The 22,328-nt window shown below is 36.8% G+C and overlaps 1 protein-coding gene and 1 non-coding gene across 2 annotated transcripts; one reads left to right on the top strand and one right to left on the bottom strand.

Annotated features, from left to right (window-relative positions):
• The first annotated feature begins 5,241 nt into the window (after window positions 1-5,241).
• Window positions 5,242-5,346, top strand: LOC113848617. The gene has a single exon (XR_003501881.1). It is a non-coding gene; the product is annotated as a small nucleolar RNA R71 (small nucleolar RNA).
• Window positions 5,347-20,964: 15,618 nt separating this feature from the next.
• On the bottom strand, window positions 20,965-22,308 carry LOC113874865. Its single transcript, XM_027513079.1, has one exon. The coding sequence runs from the start codon at window positions 22,306-22,308 to the stop codon at window positions 20,965-20,967; it is 1,344 nt and encodes a 447-aa protein (XP_027368880.1).
• Window positions 22,309-22,328: the final 20 nt, after the last annotated feature.

A 22,328-nucleotide genomic window follows, 5' to 3' on the forward strand; every position in this document is an offset into this window, starting at 1 on the left:
AGGGTGACAAGATCAAGTGGGTACTCAAGAGGAGGGAGTTCTTTTAAGTGATTTAGTACAACAACTAGAGTGGAATGCCTTAAATGATGTAGCTTAAGAGGTTCAAGCATTCTTTCACCACACATTTCTTTTTAATTTGCCTTATGTGGAAATCCTTTTTCAACTCAAAAGCCTTGCTATGTTTTTCTTTCTTTCTTTTCTCCTTTTTCATTCATTCATTCATTCATATTTTTGTGATGTCATGGACTTTGACAATCATTCTTTCTTATGTATGCTGTCCACCACCCCAAACATAAGATGTTGCTTGTCCTCAGGCAACTACAAGCATAATCAACACCCCAAACTTAGTTTCGTGCACTCAATCTTGAGGCAACTCAAAAGAAATACCTATATGAAGGAAAGGAAAATATATTTGTTGACTAAGTTTGGCAAAAGCAAGAAGTGGGGAACAGGGAAGTGAAGTGCAAGGGTGGGGGGGAAGGGTATGTGCAAAGAAGGCCTCAATCATCTAGATGGAAAATTGCCCAATGCATATTGAATTAAGAAACAGGGCAAGTTCTAGAAGATGAATGCAAAAATACATGTAATATGCACACAGAAAAAGAAGTAAAAGGCCCAATTCACTACCATGGTAAAGGTGACAAGAACTTGCAATAATGTGAGCACAATTCACCCGTAAGAAAATATGTTCAAAATGTTAGGAACGGAAATATGTACAAAAATGAGAATGAGTATGGGTTGGATGGGAAATGCAATTAGAGCATAAAAGCAAAATTATAAAACAGGACTAGATTAAAAAGAGAAGAGAAGGCATGAAATGAGGAAAAGTAAACGAGAAATAAATGCAAAACAGGGACAAAGAGTTCACCCCCCTTTTTATAGATGATGTATTCAAAGTTCCTTCTAGGATTGCTTGACAATATCTGCAGAGAAGAAAGAATATGTGAATGGGTAGTGCAGGGAAATTGGGTCAACCCTCCATGGTAACACACAACAGCAAGCAATCATACCAGGGGCTGCAAAATAATTTGATACCATCCTAAGTAATTTGTGTGCAAAAGGGTGTATAGCGCTACATATGACTCAAAGGGCAACCAATGTCAATCATGGTACATAGCCTACAAACACATTCCATTCAGCATAGAGCTCAAATGGTACAGACAAGAACAATTAAGCACAGAGAATGGTGTGGCATACGGGCACTAGGTATAGCAATCAAATGTATAGCAGAATATGGCTTCTAAGCTCAAGGACCATAATGCAGCAATTAGTGAAATTAAAGTCACGAAAAGCATGTTCAACACCCAGAAAGATCAACAATCATGGTTAATTATGTAATGTGCATGAGGATCAAGTGCAGCAAAAGTAAAATGGCATGGAATTTGAAAAGCAAAACAGCAAAATGGAGGGGACAAAACTAAATGGAAATAGGCACGAACCAAATTTAGGCACTAACACACATGAACAAGAAGTTTAATAGCATTATTGGCATGTTTAGAGCATAAAAATGAAGGAGGGGAGCATAACAAAAACAACAAATGAGAGTCATGGCAAAGAGGAAGTGGGCGTGGCCACTATTGGGGGCAAAAGTGGGAACGCCCAATTGGATGGGAGTAATACACCCCATTGGGTGCAAGTTAGGGACCTCACCCTCTCTAATTCATGTAAGAATGCTCAATTACACAAGAATTACACCTCAATTTCAATAAAAAACAAGTAAAATTGAAAAGCCCCAAATTGGGGAATCTAAGAACCCTAACCATAAATGGAGAGAAATTGAGAGAATTACCTTGCTTGAAGCCTTGGGTGTGGTGAGGGAAGGTGCGTCTTGGGACTAGGAGTGAGTGGGTGTGAGTGGGTGTGAGTGGGTGTGTGAAATTTGGAACGTGAAAGTGGGTGCGCGTGGCCACTTTCAAGGAAGAAAGTGGCAACTACAGTGAGGTTGTGTGTGTGGGCATATACGCGTGGTTACTATAGGGCTTCAAAGTGAGAACTCCAGAGATATCCTCTTTGTGAGCATATGCGCGTGGTTACTTTCATTGAAGAAAGTGCCAACTACAGTAAGCCCCAAATTGCAAAGTGAATTGCGCGTGGCTACTTTTGGACTTGAAAGTGTCCACGCGCAAACTATTAACCTCCTGGGTGTCAAAGTAGTCACTTTCACTCTTAAAAGTGGGAACTACAGAGAGAGAAACATGCTTACCTTGAGCCAAAATGACCATTATGGCCTATGAAAGTGACCACTTTCACGAAAAACAAATTGTACCAAGCACAAATGAGTACCCAAAGTGTTTGCTGCTGCCACAATCCCTGCAAAAATTCTGAGTCCACAGAAAATTATTCACACAAAATTAAATTGTATCTATAAATGAAAACAAATAAAAACAAAAACTCAATTGAAAGAATGCAAAGGGAAAGAACAAAATTCCTTATTCACGTGTGAGTTGCCTCTCACAGAGCGCTCCTTTAACGTCACTAGCTTGACGTGCGAAGTGATTTACTCATGACAGGGGTCTTGGTTGAAGGAAATGATGGGGGAGTACACATCCACCTCTTCAATCTCCTCCAAGGGAACTGAGTTCTCCAAAAAATGCTTCAGGCGATGTCCATTCACTATGAAACATTTGTTAGTGGAGTCACTCTTGATTTCCACTACACCATTAGGAAATACTTGTGTAACTGTTGATGGACCAATCCACCTGGAATGCAGCCTTCCAGTCATGAACTTGAGACATAAGTTGAATAGAAGCATTTTTTGACCTACATAAGACTCTCCTCTACCTATCAATTTATCATGATACTACTTGGTTCTCTCCTTGTAGGTTCTTGAGTCTTCATATGCTCCTAAGTGCAGCGCTTCTAGTTCTTGGAGTTGTGGCTTCCTTTTCCTCTTCCTCTTTCTCTTTCTTTTCCTCTGAAACTACTTCACTAGTTTAGTCCCCTCTTTCAACAGAATTTTGTGCATGCACAGGAGAGAGCTAATACCAGGAATGTCAGCTAAAGTCCATCCAATAGCTCTCTTATGCCTTTTAATTACTTTCAACAATATCTCCTCTTGATCGCCTTCAAGCTTGGTGGAAATAATGACTGGGAGCTTCTCATAATGTTCTAGTAGGGGCTTCAACTCCAATGTGGTAGGTTGCTCCACAGAAGGAAGTGATTTGGCACTTTCATTTGACAGTCTCTGCAATATTCAAACCAAAGGCGTTAGATTCAACTGTACTTGTACTTAATACATCACATTCCAACCCTATGGAATTTTCAGGTTCATCAACGTTGAAAGTAGTAGAATTTGCATTCAAATAATTAGAAATCTCAACACAAATGTCACACAGAGAAGAACTATTACACGATTCACAATTGGAAGTATCTACATAATCAGAAAAAGTAAGGAGTGAGTCTCCTCCTAAAAATTCAGAAAAATTATCATCTATTGATTTATCAAGATGGTTAATGTGGAAAACAGAGTGTTCTTCATTTGGGTGCTTCATAGCATCCAGTATGTTAAAGCGGACAACACTGTCTCTAAACTCCATAGTAAGTGATCCGGCATGCACATCAATCTTCGTTCTCGCAGTCTTTAAGAACGATATTCCTAAAATGATTGGTGCAACACTATCCATTGACTCTTTCATGTCAAGGATGTAAAAATCAGCTGGAAAAATGAGGTCATTCACCCTCACTAACACATCCTCTACAAGTCCAGCTAGATGTGTTGTGCTCCTGTTTGCTAGCTGGATGATGACACCTGTGGGCTGCAATGGTCCAAGAGACAAAGATGTGAAGATAGATAAAGGCATAACATTAACAGATGCACCTAAATCAAGCATGGCATTATCTATCCTATTGTTGCCTATAATGCAAGGAATAGTAAATGTCCCTGGATCTTTGCATTTCTCAGGCATGGAAGTTTTCTGCCTCTCAAAAAGAGCTGATACATTCCTCCCCATGTTCACTCTTTCATTACCCTTTAGCCGCCTTCTATGAGTGCACAAGTCCTTAAGGAATTTGACGTACTTTGGGATTTTCTTGATAGCATCTAACAAGGGGATATTGACTTCAACTTTTCTGAAAGTATCCAAAATTTCTTTATCAACCTCTTCTTGCTTCTTGCTGGGCTGAACCATTCTTTGAGGGAAGGGAATAGGAATGGACCTCTCCTCTTTGTCTACCACTTTTGGTTGACATGGTGTGGGCATAGGTGCAGGCTGCTCTTGACTCTTAATCTCTCCTCCTTCACCTTCTGCAGCTAAAGTGCGACTAAGATCCTTCTTCTTAGGCATTTCTGGCTCTTGCATCACCTTACCAGATCTCAAGGTAATGGCACTCACATTCTTTGGGTTTGTTACAGTTTGTGTAGGGAGATTGCCTGAACCTTGAGATTGAAGTTGATTTAGGAATGAAGCAAGTTGACCCATTTGATTCTCCAAGGTCTTGATACTTGCTTGAGTCTGTTGTTGGAAGGCCTGACTCTGTTGCTGGAAATTGAGATTACTTATGGTGAGTTGCTTCACAAGGTCTTCCAAAGATGACTCACTCTTTTGAGGTGCAGGAGTTAGTGAAGGGGATGTTTGTTGGTGTTGTTGAGATGAAGATGATGGATGGTGATGTTGTTGGGCTGAATATGGCTTGCTTTGTCTAGCTTGATGCGGTTGGAAATGGTTGTTGGATGGTTGGCTAGAGCCTTGATGCTGTGCATTTCCTCCCCACCTTAAGTTAGGATGGTTCCTCCAACCGGGATTATATCTATTGGAAGATAAATCCCAGCTTTGTTGTTGCTGCGGCTGCTGAAAAGGGAATTTATTAGCATAAATATTAGCAGCGTAAGCTTGAGGATTACCTTTCAAAGATTCAGTTTCTTGCAATGTGGGGCAACTATCAGTGAAGTGATCCGTAGATGAACAAATCCCACAAAGCATTGCTGAAATGGGTGAAGGTGGAGGTGTATATGCAACAGAATTCTTTTGGATGGATGCCAACTGTTTTACCATAGAAGCCAACTCATCTAGCTTATGCTCCAGCTTGTGTGAATCTGAAGTTTGAATTTCATTGACACTCCTGGACATGAGAGAATTTTGCCTTGTAGAAAACTGTTGAGCGTTAGCTGCCATATTTTCAATGAGGTTTCTAGCGGCAGCGGGAGTCTTGTCAACTAGGGCTCCCCCACTAGCTCCATCGATCATGCTCCTATCCATTGGGTGTAATCCCTCATAGAAGTACTAGATTAGGAGCTGGTCACTTATCTGATGATGGGGGCAGCTAGCACAAAGTCTCTTGAAACGCTCCCAATATTCATACAAACTTTCCCTTTCCAGCTGCCTAATACCACATATTTCCTTTCTTATTGAGGCAGCTCTTGAGGCAGGAAAATTTTTTTCCAGGAACAATCTCTTGAGGGTGTCCCAACTTGTAATAGAGCCAGGTGGAAGATAATACAACAAGTCTTTAGCCAAATCCATAAGAGAGAATGGAAATGCCTTCAATTTGACATGCTCCTCTGGAACACCTTGAGGTCTCACGGTGGAACATACAATGTGAAACTCCTTCAAGTGTTTGTGAGGGTCTTCACCTGTAAAACCATGGAATTTAGGTAGAAGGTGAATTAATCCAGTTTTCAAAACAAAAGGGACGTCCACATCTGGATATTGGATGCACAATGTTTGGTATGTGACATCCGGTGCAGCTAGCTCCTTAAGAGTCCTCTCATCACCTGCCATTGCTCCAAAACTAGAGTCAAGTGAAAATGTAGAAGAGTAAACAGAAATTAGTGTCACAAATTGCAAAGATGCAGTAGGAGATGATGATGGTTCTGAGTGATCAGAGTGATCCCTATGTGTCCTATTATTCCTATGAAAAGTCCTATCAATCTTCTGGTCTAATGGATATAAATCCCCAGGGTTTGATCAGGTCATGCACTAGATATCAACTAACTAAATTGAAAGCAAATTGAGTAAATGAAATAACAAGAACAGTTTGAAATCTCTCTGCAGAATTCTGCAGAATTATGCAGCAAAAGTGCAGAAAAATAGAGTAATATGCAGCAAAATGTACGCAGAAAATTGAAAGTGAGTAATTGAAAAATTGCAACACCTGAATGAAGAAAATGATGTAGGAAATCTTGCAACAACAATGCAGAAACAGATCAAAAAATTCGTATGACTTTCAACACAACACAAAAACTCAAAATGAAACAAACACACTAACATGCAAGACACAAAAACAAAGTACCAAGCATGTTCAACATAAGTTCAGCACCAAAAGTTCCCCAGCAATGGCGCCAATTTGATGAAACGATTTTAGCTACTCGTCATGCAAAAGATTGTCGTTAATCCTCATCAAATATGCAAAGAAATAAATGCAATACTAGGGTGTTGTCCTAGGTCGTCTCCAAGGAATTTTTGATTGGGAACATACATCGAACAAATGTGAACAAATATTTTAAAGCAAGTAAATTGGGGGGAGGTTTGTCAATTTCCAGATTTTAATCAAGAGCAAAGTGTAAACTAGTGAAATTCAATCAATTAAAATGAGTAATTCCTAGTCAATCAATGAGTTCCATCATTATTCTTTCAAATGATTCAATAATCCCCTTTCTTTCCCTTGAATTAAGTTAATCTAACAAGCGAAAATTAACTTTAACATCCCAATTAAAATTAAGCATCTTAATGGGCTCCAATCTCTATCCCTAAGATTAAGCAACCTCAAGGATTAATCAAAATTAAGCAATTTTGAATTAGAATTTTGTTGGGTAATTTAGGGTTCATTAAGCAATGTTCCCTTCATGCAAATTCCATTTCATTCAAAGATTGGGGTCAATAAATTAAAGGAAAGAAAGATTTGTATTGCAATTAATCCCAAGAATTCAAGATTCATGTGCATTGACTAGGAATTACAAGGAAATTTAGCCCTCCATATGGATGGGCTTCACAAATGAAAGAAAGAAATGCAAGAACGTAAGTAACATTAATGTAAATTCAACCAAAATCAAAAGGAAAATTGGAAATTAAAACCTATAGAGGACCCTTGGCTGTCACCCAAGACTCTAATGTTCTGGAAAAATGTCTCAATTTGGCAAAGGAAAATTTTTGTAAAGTGTAAAAAGTCCCGTACCCTAATTCCTAAATTCTATTTATAGTGGATGACATGTCAGCAAAGTGTCCACTTTTACCTTTGAAAGTGTCCACTTTGGGCCTTGAAAGTGTCCATGCGCAATTCTCGTAAATCTGTCAATTCTCGGGAGTTGCCACTATTGTTGGTCTTGAAAGTGGGAACTTTGGATGTGCGTAGCCACTTTGAAAGGCAATAGTGGCCACGCGCATCATGCTTCAAAATTGGCATTCCTGGAGCTTCTGGAGTTGCCACTTTTGGACTTGAAAGTGGGAACTTTGGATGCGCATAGCCACTTTGAAAGGCAATAGTGGCCACGCGCATCATGCTTCCAATTTAGCGTTCCTGGAGCTCTCTGGAGTTGCCACTTTTGGTCTTGAAAGTGCCTACTTTGGAACCTTTAATGCCCAGACTTGCTGTAGTTGCCACTTTTGCTCCTAAAAGTGGCTACTTTGGGGGCAACTTTCATCCAAGGACCAAGATTTGTTAGAATTAACTTGGGGATTCTGCAAAATTATCAAGATAATTAAAATTGCAATCTATATCTATGTAATTAAATGCAAATTAACTAAAAATTAATAAACCTATGATTTTTACTCAAAATGTAATTTCTATATTATTTTCACTATCTAAGTCCATTTTTTCTATCAAGGAGCACCAAAAAGGCAAGTAAAAATATAATAAAAAGTGGATTCATCCTAGACTTCTGATTAAGGAATTGAAATGTTGCTGGATCAGCAAGCTTCAAAAACTCAGGGTTTTCTCCAAAGAATTTGTTTACATCAGAAGGCCCAGCATGGTTTGCATTAAAATAATTCCACCATTTAACAAAGGAGTACCTTTGAAGGATGGGTAATTCATCTTTACTGTTTGTTTTGCTATATCGATATTGTCATGAGCATACCCAGGCTAGAGCAAAAGCAGAGAAATATTTAAGATCTGCAGGAATTCTTAATTTTTTAGAATACATATTGTTGAAATGAGCAAGTCCTTCTTTTACTGGTGAGGGGAGGATTTCCTCAATTAGATCAAAGAATACCACCATTGTAAGAACCAATTCAGAAGGTCATATTGTTTATTGAGGTCATGAGACCTTTTAAAATATATTAACCAAGAATATTGATTGATTTTATTTTTTATATGGAGGTATTTGTATTTTCTTTCGTGTTCATTTATGGAGTGTTTGGACAAAAGATGGAATTCTTCTCCTATGTCTTATCCTAAAGGAATATTGTTTTCAAAAGTCTTGATAATATAATCAGAACTGTTTCTTTTAGATTGGTCTTCAGGTACACATAATGCATCCTGAGAGATTTCTGGAATAGTCCAGTCATCCATACTCTGATTGATCTCTTCGAATCTAACTTTTTCATCGAAGAGGTTTTGTTTGGTTTTTATTTCAGGAGACTGTTTCTCCTGATCATGAAAAAGTATATTTTTAGTTGAAGAGGAGGAGGAGGATGAACTAGAATTAGAGTGAAGAGAGATACAAGAAAATGAGCGGAGTAGACGAGACATCATAAAATAAACTTATGGTTCATCACCCTCATTGGGTTCCATAAAAATATATCTACTTAGTTATTTATAATTCTTTTTTTTTCTGGATATGGTTATTGTGGACTTCTTTTTTACTAAAATAGAAATATCTTTACCATCAAAGCATGATGGGGAAGTAAGAATATAACTGCTTAAGTTGTTTATAACTATGTTATTCTGGATCTGGACTTTAAATTTTTGAAGCCTCTTAGACAAAAAACTCATCAGGAAAAGTAAGAGTCCATGGTCTTGTTCTGCGTTTTTCGTTAATAAACAAGCAGAATTAGAAAGAGGCACTCCAGATTAGTTATCAACTACAAACCTCTCAACCAAGCTCTTCTATGGAATAGGTACCCTATTCCTAATAAAAAAGATCTTCTTAACAGACTCAATTCTGCTAAGATCTTCTCAAAATTTGATATGAAATCTGGATTTTGGCAAATCCAAATTTGTGAAGATGATAGGTACAAGACTACCTTCACTATATGGAATAGAGGACTCAAGCAGTGGACTTTGTTCATGGAGCATAGGTGATGGCAGGTATCTCTCTCTTTCCATATTCTTAGACTCTAGAGCCACCACTCTTTCATAGCAGATATATGTGTGAAGAACTTCATGTTACCTATGAGTGACTTAAGGTGTGACTTAATAGTGTTATCACCCACTTTGATCTTAGTAATGATTCTGATTATTTGTGTTATGTAACATCCTGATTTTTACTCCCTCAATGTTCATGTGCATTCTCATGATTTCATCTCTTTCAGAAGTAATTCAATGTATTTTACAAAATTGCAAGATTTTGGTTAAAGAAGTTTTGAAATAAAAGTATTTATTTTGTTAAAATAATTTGTCTTTAAATACATGTTTGATTTATTTTTGAAAGATGAAACTTTCTAATACTTTGAATTATTTACAATCTCTTAAGTATAATTGATTTTCAAATTTCTTACACATCAACAAAGGTGGTGTAGTGGTGGATAGGCTAGTCTTACTCATTTGGAGGATTTTTAGTATGTGAAAAGTCCATGATGCCCATGATGCCTCTGCATGATTTTAACATAGGTGGCAATTCCACGTTCTTTTTAGGAGCATGCAATGTAGGTGGCAAACGCAAAATCTCACCAAATTATTTTCTCTTTTCTCCCTTCATAAAGCTTTCTCACTCTCTCTTGGTTTATCTTCTCTCTACCCACCATTTTCTCTCATTTTGCAGCAAGCCTTGTGCTGGTAACCAACACCCTTCCATAGCCAAAAACCTTGAGCACTCTTCCCTCCATACTTTGAGCAAGATTTTCCTACTTTTCCTTCTACAAAACTTGAAACTGCAACTTCTATTGCACCAAGGAAACTCATTTCTTTTGTCCTTGCATGTTGAAAGGAGTGTGTTGATTTCTCTCTGAACATCCAAGCAAGGTAAAAATACTCTTTGATCTTTGTTTCTCAATGTTTTCACCAATCAAAGCAAAGAGATGAAGTTTTTGCACCTCTCCATGAAAAAGCATGGAGCTTTTTGCATCTAGCCATTGTGTGGGTCAATTCTGACCATCTAAACGTATTTTGTTTGGCCTAAGCTCTGCATATTTGGATTATGCAGTGAAAAATCTTTCAAATGACTTGGTTTCACTCAAAACGGACATCAAAATCACAAGTTATAATGAAAATGGTGAGATCACTCCTTGTTCTGCATTTTTAGTGTTTCAGCAGCAAAGGAGACTATTTTTCTCACTTCTGTAATCTCCAAAACCTGACATGTAAGATCCCTATGTGTTCCTTGCAGAATCATCTTTCCAACAGTGTATCTTGAACTGAAATTCGATATCGTTTGCACCCTTAATCGCCTAGAATAGTGAGGACCTTCATTTTTACGTTTTTTGCAAAAATAGTATAAAGAAATAATTTTTACACCCTCTGTACAGATTTGTTTCAACCAAAAAATTGATTTTCATAAATTATATGAAAATAGCTTTCCAACGCATATTTTTATGTTAATTTTGGACTTCGTTTAAATACCTTACGAAATGAATTACAAAAATAGTGTGAAGCTAAAAAACTTGCATGAACAGCAGTGAAGTCTGATTTTTCTGTACTTTCCTGTGAATGAAAAATTAATATTTAAAGGTTGATTCTGATCTCTAACAAAATTTATGGATCGTGATTTGGACTTCGTTTGAGTCTGTTACACTTAATTTTACAAACATTAAGCAAATCTGAAGTTTTCTAGTTTTCTGCAATAAGTGCATGGCTATTTTTGAATTTTTAAAAATACTAGCTCTTGGCCATTTTGGCTCAAAGGATTCTGATAAACTCCTCTCTAAACTAGGAACGCAACAAACCAAGAAACTACAAATTCTGAAACTGGGAAATCCAAGAAAAAGAACCTACAGACCACCTTACTCACCAAGGTAAGGGGGAGGAGATATTTCAAGTAAACAGTAAGAAAGGAAATAAATCAAAGAGGGTTGTCCCTTAACCTTGAGGTCTAAAACACATATTAGGAGACATGTGCTGTTTGAATTACATGGTGACATTGTTGAATATTTACTTGAGACTTTTGATGTTTTGAAATATAATTATGAGTATATTTTGATTTTGACGAATCTCGATCTTTGGTTAAGAATTATTTTACACTTGATGTTTGAGTAAATATTATTTTGTGAAAATTGTGAATTATTTTAAGTGAACTATTTACTCAAAGCTTGTCGAAAACCAAGGATTAATTAAACAGAATGATTTATTGAAATGTCCAATATGAGTAATATGCCTAGTGTATTTGAACAGGATATCTTATGTGTTGTGCTCTTTGAAAATATACGGTTTGGCGCATGTGTTGTGTAAAGCACTAAGAAAATGCATATAGGCATATGCAGGTTGAGTGGGCACTATTTGTGAACTTGAGCCCTTTAAGGGTGGAAAATGTGTGATGACACGCGAAGAGTAAATTGGTATATAAGTATATGCGCTCTAAGGAGTTTGGCCATGGTTTGAGCTTGGACCTTGAGTTCAATAATTGAATATAATGACTAAAAGTAAACCTTTGTGAAAACTTTGTTTTCTTTCTTTTTTGAAAGTAAAGGAGTAGTGTAACTCTAGCCGGATAATGATTGGAACTCAAGGAAAGAGATAAAGCTAGTGAGCTAGGAACACTTAGAGAAAGTGCATTGAGGCACGGATATAAGTACTTGCCAATTCTCTACATATATATGGTTCTGAATAGTTGATGAAATCTTGTGAAATCTTAAATTTGGCCAGCGCCTATGTGCGTGATTAAGGGAGTGAAACTCCAAAAGTGTTCATGAATGATTAAGGGAGTGAAACTCCCCTGTGCAAGAAGTCACAAGGTTATTTTATAACTGTTGTTGGTAAAAGATAGGAAGGACCTTGACGTCTAAGGGATTTAATGGAGTTAGTGATGAATCCACATTTTATTGGATTTTTACTTGTCTTTTTAGTGTTCCTTAATAGAAAAAGTAGACTTAGGAAGTGTAAATAACATAAAACATCATTTTGGTCAAATATCATAGGTTTCTTAAATTTTGGTTAATTTACATTGATTTACATAGAAATAATTTGCAATTTTGATCATTTGAATTATTGTGCAAGAATTTCTAGGCTTATTTCATGAATTTCTAGCCTTTGAGAAAGTTTGAGTTGAAAGTGACCACTTTGGATTCCATAGTGGACACTACAGCTAGCTAGATCCAGAGGGTAGACCAAAGTGATCACTCTGATTCCATAGTAGACACTACAAAAACCCCAGTTTGAAGAAGTGTTGCGCGTAGCTACTCTGAGTCCATAGTAAACACTCTAGGGCAGACCAAAGTAATCACTCTGATTTCAAAGTGAACACTTCAGAGAAGCCCAAAGTCACCCAGTCTTGCGCGTAGCTACTATGAACCCAAAGTGAACACTCCAAAGAGGGTCAATAGAAAGGAGCACTGCGCATAGCCACTATGAAACCATAGTAGCTACTATGGGAGCACTGGGCGTAGCTACTATTAAACCATAGTAGCTACTATAGGCGACGACTACTGCACTATAAATAGAATTTTAGAAATTAGGTCAGTAGCTTTTTACACTTTTAGATTTTTGTCATTTTGGGAACACTTGGAGAGCCTAGGGTGGCCTTGGGTGACAGCCAAGGGTCCAACCTAGGGTTTGAATTCCATTTCTTCTTCACTTTTCTTTAATTTTTCATCTTGATATTATTGATTTCTCTTTACTTTCATTTTGTAATTATGAGACCCATCCTCATGGAGGGCTAAACTTTCTTGTAATTCTTAGTAAGTTCATATGGATTCTCGAATTCCTTGGCCTTTGAATGTTAATACAAATCCTTTTCTTTCATGAATTTCTTCTTCCTAATCTCTTGAATTGAGTTAATTGTTGAATGAGGGGGACATTGCTTAATTAACCTTAATTCGTTTTAATGAGATTCTAAACTTGAATTGCTTAATTCTAGGTTTATTTCTAAGGTTGCGTAATCTTGGGATGAGAGATTGGAGTCCATTGAATTGCTTAATTAGTATGGAAATATAAGGTTGATTTTCGCTTGTTAAATTAATCTAATTCTGGGAGGAGAGGAAGAGTATTAAATATTGAGAGGAGTAAGGATAGAGTCTACATGAATGAACTAGGGGTTACTACATTTTATTGATTGAACTTTGCAATTTAATTTTCTGCTTAAGTTGATTGAACTTGAAATCACAAAACCCCCCCTTTTTAGTTGCTTTCTAGATACATTGCACACTACATGTTTGATATTTGGTTACTCATCCAATGATTCATGGGAGACGACCTAGGTTAGCATCCTACTATTACATTAATTTCTGTTTATATTTTGATGAGGATTCGCGACAAATATTTCATTCATCAGTTAGGTGACTTACCAATAGCCCTATGAGTGTTCTAGGCCTTGGAACTCTAGCGAGGAGTCTCCACGCGATGCTCCTTTATCCTGACCTTCTCCTGAGGCTTATCTTGTTGGTCGAGCTAGATCGATCGGTGGAGGTTCAAGTCCCCACTATACATGTGAAATGTAGGCTGGCTAGTGAAACTCCCAACAACTTTCAAACAATAGGATTGTTATGGATCCAGAGTCACATAAGCATGAAAATGAGATTTTGCCAAACCAACAACTATCATTTGCATTAATTATGCATCATGTAATTAGACTTGCATTTTGTTAGATTGTAAAAGTTATAATGGTGTTAATGTGACATATGCTCTTACTTTGTTTTGTTTCTTTTCTGAAAGATATTTACTTGGAATAAAATAGAGATTTATAATAGAATAAATATTCCCTTCAACAAGTAAAGTAAAGAGTGATCTCAAGATTTAAAACACTAGAGGTTAGGATGGTCTGAGTTTTTCTTAATCCGTGTTGAATTTCTAAACACTTGAATTGAAAATCTTAGATTAATGAAAGGATTTCAAGTGAATGAACCCCAATTCCTTGTTGAATCCATTCTTTACTTATGAAAAAATATGACAACTCCTTGACTATATCTCAACACAAATATAGATGAAGCACTAAATCAATCCACATATCACACAAAATTTAAGAAATATTCCTAAACCTTGAAATTCATGTAGTTCATCTATTGAGCTAATTCATACACAATTTTTCCAAATCATATAAGAACCCTAATCCACTCATGAACAAAAACTCATGATTCTTGCATATATAATCGAAAGACGAACAATTAATCCAAGAAATCCAATATCAAAACCTTAGAAATCCAATCTCAATACACCCATCTCAGACCTAATCCTTTCCCCTAGCTATGGAGTTTAGCAACTCATTCTATGAAGAACAAAGAAGAAAATTGTAGGAAATTTCATAAAGAACCAAGAATTGGAAAGATGAATCTTCAATCTCTCATCTTCCTCTTGTTCCCAAGTTGTCTCGTAGCTGCAAGCTCTTTTCCTCCGTTTTCTCTTGAGTTCGCCCTTGCTTCAATCCCCCCCTAATCCTTTTCTTTCCTTCTATTTATCTGAAAATTTACTTGACAACATCCGTGGGCGCCTAGGCATTGCGATTTGGGCGCTTGGGCTGCAGGTCACCAGAGAGCACAGCACGCCATGGGCGCTTAGGCGTTGCGATTTGGGCGCCTAGGCTGCAGGTTACCTAAGAGCAAAATAAAACCAGTAAATTTCGCCTTCCACCTGGGCGGTGGAGATTAGCGCCTGAGCGCTCATAATTCCAACAAAACATTTAAAAAATGCAATAACATAAACAACTAATGAAGACAAAGAAAAAAACTACTCAAAATAACTTTTCAAAGGGTTTTGGATGTCTTTATACTCTGAAAATCTCAATAAATTAATGGAACATCACACCCCTAAACCTAATATGTTGCTTGTCCTCAAGCAACAAAAAAAAATCAAGACAATTATGCACCTAACCAATATTTTTAAATAAGAATTGTGCATCTTATGTACTCTCAGAACAAATTCTCAATACCGATTCAAAAAGAAGCACAAAGATCAAATACTATCAAACACTCACCACCTGTACTCCTTATGACCCGACCAAAATTGTACAAAACCATGGATCAGTTCCGAATAAAAAAATCCGGATTAAATTATGCAAATACTTAAAAATAACTCATACTCAGTCCATATTTTTCATCTCTATCTCCACTAATGCAGAAGCAATGCATCAAAGTGATCAAAAGGGTCTTTTAAAGTTTGTAATGTAAGGCCAAAGGGTAAGGTTAAGAAAGAAGGGAAAAGGAAATCGACACTAGGTTGAGTACTTAAAGCATACATTACAATCCTAAATAACTTTAGCAATAATGAAACGAAAGTAGTGCCATAATGCTTGAATATTTTTTTAATTTTTTCTTTACTTTGTACTTTTTTTTTCTTTTTCTTTTCTTTTTCTTTAATCTCCCCCCTATTTTTTTTCTTTTCTCTTTTTTTTATGAGGAATTCACAAAAATAACTTCATTTGCAAAAACATGGCACCACAATACGATGAATATAGCATGTAATGCATTACTTAAGGAACTCAACAAAACTTGTTACAGGTGGAATATATAAATTTTTTTTTTTTTTAGAGCTTAAAGGAAGGTTAGATAAAATAAAGTTAAAAGCAAAAGAAAGGCCTATTATCAATTTTATTTTTTTTTATTCAGCTTCAAAGGGGACCTATAGATATACATTATCAGGTTGGCTTGAAAGGCTCAAACGATCCAAAGAATGCCCTAATCATTTCACCAAGATGCACTACCTTAGGATTTCGCCTCAATAGAGAATCACACATTTTCCAAGATAAGAGTCAATATAAGAATATCACATAATCTTTCTCTAGAAAATTAATCCAGTCCATCACCAAGAAAATGCACATCTTAGATCAAAGCAATAATAGGCTCAATGGATGAGATTATGATCCATTCAAAACATTGTGCTCATGATACTTCAAGTTCATAGAAAATTTAATCAAATCATTGAGCACTCAACACAATTCTTAAGAAGACCAGTTATAACTATAATCAAAAGGCCCTTTTTTTAAAAAAATAAATAAATAAATAAATAAAAATATCATTGACATAAACAATATTAAACATAACAGTGTCTAAACTAACCTAATTAGGAAATCAACTAGAAACACAAGGAAGCTAACAATACAATAAACAAAAATAGAAAACTTCCCCGTTTCTCCTCAACTCAGTCTTCATCAGCCTCTTCTTCTTCTCCAACCTCTTGCTCTTGCTCAGCATCAACTGACCTTAAAAGATCCTCATCTGGTACTAATGGTTCTTCCAGTTCATCTGGTCCCATTCCTTGCTCAATAGCTATTCGTCTTACCATTACTTCTAATCCTTGGACAGCACGGATGAGATATTGATTTTGACGAATGCTTAACCTTTGATGGTTTTCCAATTGCTCTAACCTTTATGCTGTGGTGAGAGAACACCTTGGCCTACTAGAACCAAGCTGGGTTTGAGTTCGGGGTCTCTGAATCTCCTGGGCTATAGTGGCTGCAGTAATTGGTCGCTCTGGTAAGACTGGAATATCTCTTTCAATATTAATTCCTGCTCTTCTACACAATTGTGTAATTAAACTTGGATATCCCAGACTACCAGATGATGCTTGAGCCATTTCATGTATCTTTGAAGCAATTAGGTTCCCTACATCAATTTGTGAACCTCTAATTATACAATGAATAAGGATGGCTTGTTCCATGCGCACTTCTAAGTGATTTAACTTTGTGATAAGTCTAGATTGAACAAATGTGCACCAAGCTCGAGGAACTGGGGTTAAATCAGCTTTCCGTAGAGACAAAGGATTTCCATGTGCATCCAATTCCCAGTGTGCGCCTTCCTTACACAAATCGCTTAATACATCAGCACATCTTTGTTCATGTTCCATTCTGTGCTCATAACTACAATATGGGTTTTGATATCCAATGCCAAAGAAAGTGTCAATAGCTTGTGGACTGAAATCAATCTCTCTCCCTCGGACAAAACTCTTGAATTCACTTTCTTCACTTTGCTCTGTCTCATCATTAGACACCACATATGCATTGGCATAAAATTCCCGTACCAAATTCATCTTTCCCGATTGAGGACTCGCACATAAAGCTGTCCAATTCCTTCTTCTAATTTGATTTTGAATTTCAGGGTACTCTCCTTCTTGAAGACTGAATCCTCTTTCTCGCACCAAGGTTTGAGTCAATAATACATTATTGAACCGTTCTTCATGTGCACGGGATTTGAAACGATCTTGATCAAAATCATTTGCTGAGCTAGAGCCAGCCTTGCTAACAGCCCTTTTCTTTCTTGGAGGCATGAAATTTATCACTTGGAAAAGCTTGTTGGAGTTCCTTGCTTCAAAACACCTAACAAATAAATTGAGATAATTATGAATTCTCAAAAACTCAAAGCATGTCAAATTCAAAATTTTCTTTCTCTTTTTTTTTCAACTTTAACTCACCAAATCAGCATTAACACTAACACATCAGCATTTTAATCATGGCAAACTTCAAGAATACCAATTATTCCACTCATGTTCAGTACTTTTTCTCAAATAGTTTGCAATCATCATGAATAATCTAAATTCAATATCAGCAATTAACTTCAATAACATCCTATTAATCAGAAATTTTCAAAAATACAAATCATACTAACTAGCTCAAGGTCACATCAACACATTCAGTTTCACATCTTCACATTGTCATTTCTTCAAACACCTAGTCTTCACTCATCCAACATATTGATTCTATGACTACCATGCAACAACAATGCCAAAATGAATCTTTCCTATCATCAAACACAATGTAAAACAAAAATCCACCTCCAAAGATACCTATTTTTCTAATTTCTTACTTTCTCCCAATTCACAAACCCTAGCATTTAAGAACTATTCGTTCAATCTATATGCTTGCAAAAAGAAATTAAATCAAACAAGATAAAAGGAAAATTACCTCACTTCGTGACCCACACAACACAATGCTGAAACCCTAAAATTATTTAATTTTCCAAACCATTGGTTGGCACTCTGTAAGAAATAAAGAAAAAGGAGGGTTTTTTTTTTTTTCTTTTAGAACAAGAATGGAAGAGGTTTATAGATGGTGAAGTCAATTCTTTGGCTATGGTTAAATGGATTAAGGGGAGAGTTGAAAAAAGGGTTGTTAAAACACAGAGGAGAAAAGAAACGAAAGAAAAAAAAATGTTATAGACTGCACCATCTGACCCAATTTCATTTAAAATATCACTTGTCGAAGCGCCTGAGCTGTACGAATATAGCGCCTAAGCGCTGAGTTACCTGAAAGCCTCTCTTTTTCTCTTACGCAGTAAACGCCTAGGCGGAAAGGTTTAGCACCTGAGCGGTGAACCACCAGAAACTACAATCCATTTTTTTTCAATAAGAGCTCAAGCAGTGAATAATAAAGCCTAGGCACTAGACACCCTGAGACCACTTCAATTTTCTCGTGCAGTTAGCGCTTGGGCAGTCCATAAAAAGACTTGGGCCATTTTTTTTTATTTTTTTGTAATAAATAAAAAATTGAACTAAACTAACTAAAATAAAACAAGGAAAAACAAAACAAATTGAAACAAAGGATACTAAAGATTGGGTTGCCTCCCAATAAAGCGCTTTTTTAACGTCATAAGCTTGACGTGTTGCACTTCTTCATGATAATGGTAAGGTTGACCTCTGCCTATCAACCTCCCCTCCAAAATAATGCTTCAACCTATGACCATTTACTGTGAATTTTCTTCCAGATGTTGGTTCAAGTAACTCCACAGCATTAAACGGAGAAACCTTGGTTATTACAAATGGCCCAGACCATCTTGTCTTCAACTTCCCAGGAAACAACTTTAATCTTGAATTAAATAGTAACACCTGTTGTCCTGCTTCAAAAAGCGTGAAAGAAATTTTCTTATCATGCCATTTCTTTGTCTTTTCCTTGTACAAGCGAGCATTTTCATAAGCTTGGTGTCAGAATTCCTCAAGTTCATTAAGTTGGAGAAGTCTTTTTTCATTGACAGCTTTAACATCAAAATTCAGAAATTTTATTGCCCAAAAAGCCTTATGTTCTAACTCTACGGGCAAGTGGCAGGATTTTCCAAACACCAATTGATATGGAGACATTCCTATAAGAGTTTTAAAAATTGTCATATAAGCCCAAAGTGCATCCTCAATTTTCCTTGCCCAATCTTTCCTTGATGCACTAACCATCTTTTCAAGAATTCTTTTTAACTCCCTGTTAGGCACCTCAACTTGACCACTTGTTTGAGGATGGTATGGGGTAGCTATCTTGTGCTTGACTCCATATTTCTATAGTAATGCCTCAATTTGTTTGTTACAGAAATGACTCCCTCCATCACTAATAAGTGCTCTTGGAACTCCAAATCTTGTGAAAATCTTCTTTCTCAGAAAATTCACAACTACCTTGGCATCATTAGTGGGTGATGGAATAGCTTCCACCCACTTGGACACATAATCCACAGCAACAAGAATATATTGATTAGGGTATGATGAAGGGAAAGGACCCGTGAAGTCTATCCCCCAAACATCAAACAACTCCACTTCCAAAACATGCATCATAAGAACTACCAAAAACAGAGAAGTCATCCATAAATATCTCAATGAATTTTTCTACCATATCAGAGAAAATAGAAAGCATGCACCTTTGAAACGTTGCTGGGGCATTGTACAATCCAAAAGACATTCTCCGATAAGCAAAAACACCATATGGACAAGTAAATGTCGTCTTCTCTTGATTTGCAGGATCCACCACAATCTGAATATAACCTGAATATCCATCCAAGAAACAATATTAGGCATGCCCAGCTAACCTTTCCAACATTTGATCAATGAATGGTAAGGGGAAATGATCTTTTCTAGTTACTGCATTCAGCCTGCGGTAATCTACGCACATCCTCCAGCCTGTAACTGTCCTTGTAGGTATCAGCTCATTGTTTCATTAGACACTACTGTGATGTCACCCTTCTTTGGTACAACTTGAACTGGACTTACCCATGAACTATCAGAAATAGGGTAGATAATTCCTGCATCCCACAATTTCAACACGTCTTTTAAAACCACCTCCTTCATTGTTGGATTTAACCTTCTCTGGGGTTGCACAACTGGCTTACTATCTTCCTCCAATAGAATCTTATGCATACACATAGTTGGACTTATCCCCTTCAAGTCACTAATAGTCCAACCAATAGCAGTCTTATGTTCTCTCAACACTCTTAATAATTTTTCTTCCTCTAATTCACTCAAGAATGCACTAATAATCACAGGATAAGAATTTTTACCTCCAAGAAATGCATATTTGAGAGTTGAAGGCAAAGGCTTCAATTCAAGCTTTGGGGGCTCTTCTTTCTTGACTTCTTTCATCAAGTGTAAGTCTTCCTTCTCCTTTAAATTCATGATTGGTGGCAAAGCTTCCAGCAATTTCACACACTCAACAACTTCTAGCTTATCTCTATCCTCATCACTTAACATCTTTGAATTCACTAGAGCTGCTTCAAGAGGACATGATAAAGCTTCTTTATTAAAAGCTTTTCTTATCAATGGGTCAATTACATCAATTTTCAAGCAATGCTCTTTCTCCACTGGATGCTTCATGGCTTCAAACATATTAAAAATTACTTTCTCATCATGCACTCGTAATACAAGCTCTCCTTGTTGAACATCGATCAATGCCCTACCTGTTGCCAGAAATGGTCATCCTAGAATTAGGGGCATCTCAGAATCCTCTTCCATATCTAACACCACAAAATCCGCAGGGAAAATAAATTTGTCAACTTTGACTAACACATCAACTATCCCATATGGAAACTTGATAGACCGATTAGCTAGTTATAATGAAATCATGGTAGACTTCACTTCCTTAATTTTTAGTTTATGTATGATGGATAATGGCATCAAATTGATGCTAGCCCCAAGGTCACACAATGCTCTACCAATGGTCAAACTACCAATAGTGCAAGGAATGTGGAAGTTACCTGGGTCTTTCAGCTTTTGAGGTAATTTCCTTTGAATGATAGCACTACACTCTTCAGTAAGCATCACAGTTTCATCTTCCTTCAATTTCCTCTTCCTTGAAAGCAAACCTTTAATAAACTTGGCATACAATGACATTTGCTCCAAGGCTTCAGCAAATGGAATGTTAATCTGTAATTTTTTAAACACTTCCAAAAACTTAGAAAATTGTTTGTCTTGATTCTGCTGCTGAAGTCTCTGTGGAAAAGGAACTTTAGCATATGGGGACAATTCAACAGTTTTGTCCCAATCTACAACTTTCTTCTTTCCTTTGGAAGACTCACTAAATTGTTGCTTCCCCTGCTCTTGAAATTTATTTGAAATCTCAAATGAAAGATCTTCAACGTCAACTTTATCCTCCATTTGAGGACTCTTAATTTCCTCCTCCTTGCTCTCTCTAGGCTGTACTTCCAATGTCTTGCCACTTCTCAAAGTGATTGCCTTACAATGCTTCTTAGGATTTGGCTCAGTATTGCTGGGAAATGTTCCTGGTGGTTTTTCTGCCAACTGTTTTGCAATTTGCCCAACTTGACTCTCCAAATTTCTAATTGAAGCTTCTTGATTTTTAAAATTAGCTCTTATTTCTTGCATGAAACTAGAGGTCTGCTGCACAAAACTTGTTGTTGATTGAGATAACTTTTCTAAAGCAACTTCCAATGCAGATGGTTTTGGTTGAGTAGGTGGCTGGGCTACTAGAGCTTGAAATGGAGCATTAAAATTCTTCTGAGCCCTTTGATTACTCCAGGAAAAATTAGGATTACTCCTCCACCCTGGATTATATGTGTTAGAAAAGGGGTTATTTTGTTGCCTTGGAGGATTTCCCGTGTAATTTACCTGCTCAACAAATAACTGAGTTGATGTACCAGCTTCACATTCTCCATTTTCATGTTTACCACCACAAAAGTCACATACTAAAAGTTGAGAACCTATAGCTCCAACCTGCAATTGCCCAAACTGTTTGTTGAGATTAGTCAATTGTTTAGACATAAGTTTGTTTTGAGCAAGTATGGCATCTAGTGTCTCTAACTCCATAATACCCTTTCTCCCTATTGACCTCTCATTTGAGGACATAAAATTATTTGCAGCCATGGTCTCAATCAATTGGAGAGCTTCCTCTGAGGTTTTACTATGCAATGATCCTCCAGAGGTTGCATCTACCATTGATCTAACAAATGATACCA

This window comes from Abrus precatorius, unplaced genomic scaffold (assembly GCF_003935025.1).
Source record: "Abrus precatorius isolate BTA unplaced genomic scaffold, Abrus_2018 Scaffold8, whole genome shotgun sequence".
In the NCBI taxonomy this organism is placed as follows: Eukaryota; Viridiplantae; Streptophyta; class Magnoliopsida; order Fabales; family Fabaceae; genus Abrus; species Abrus precatorius.

Bases quoted from the DNA above. Each gene is read 5' to 3' on its own strand.
- LOC113874865 (XM_027513079.1), bottom strand. From the start codon at position 22,308: ATGGTAGATGCAACCTCTGGAGGATCATTGCATAGTAAAACCTCAGAG.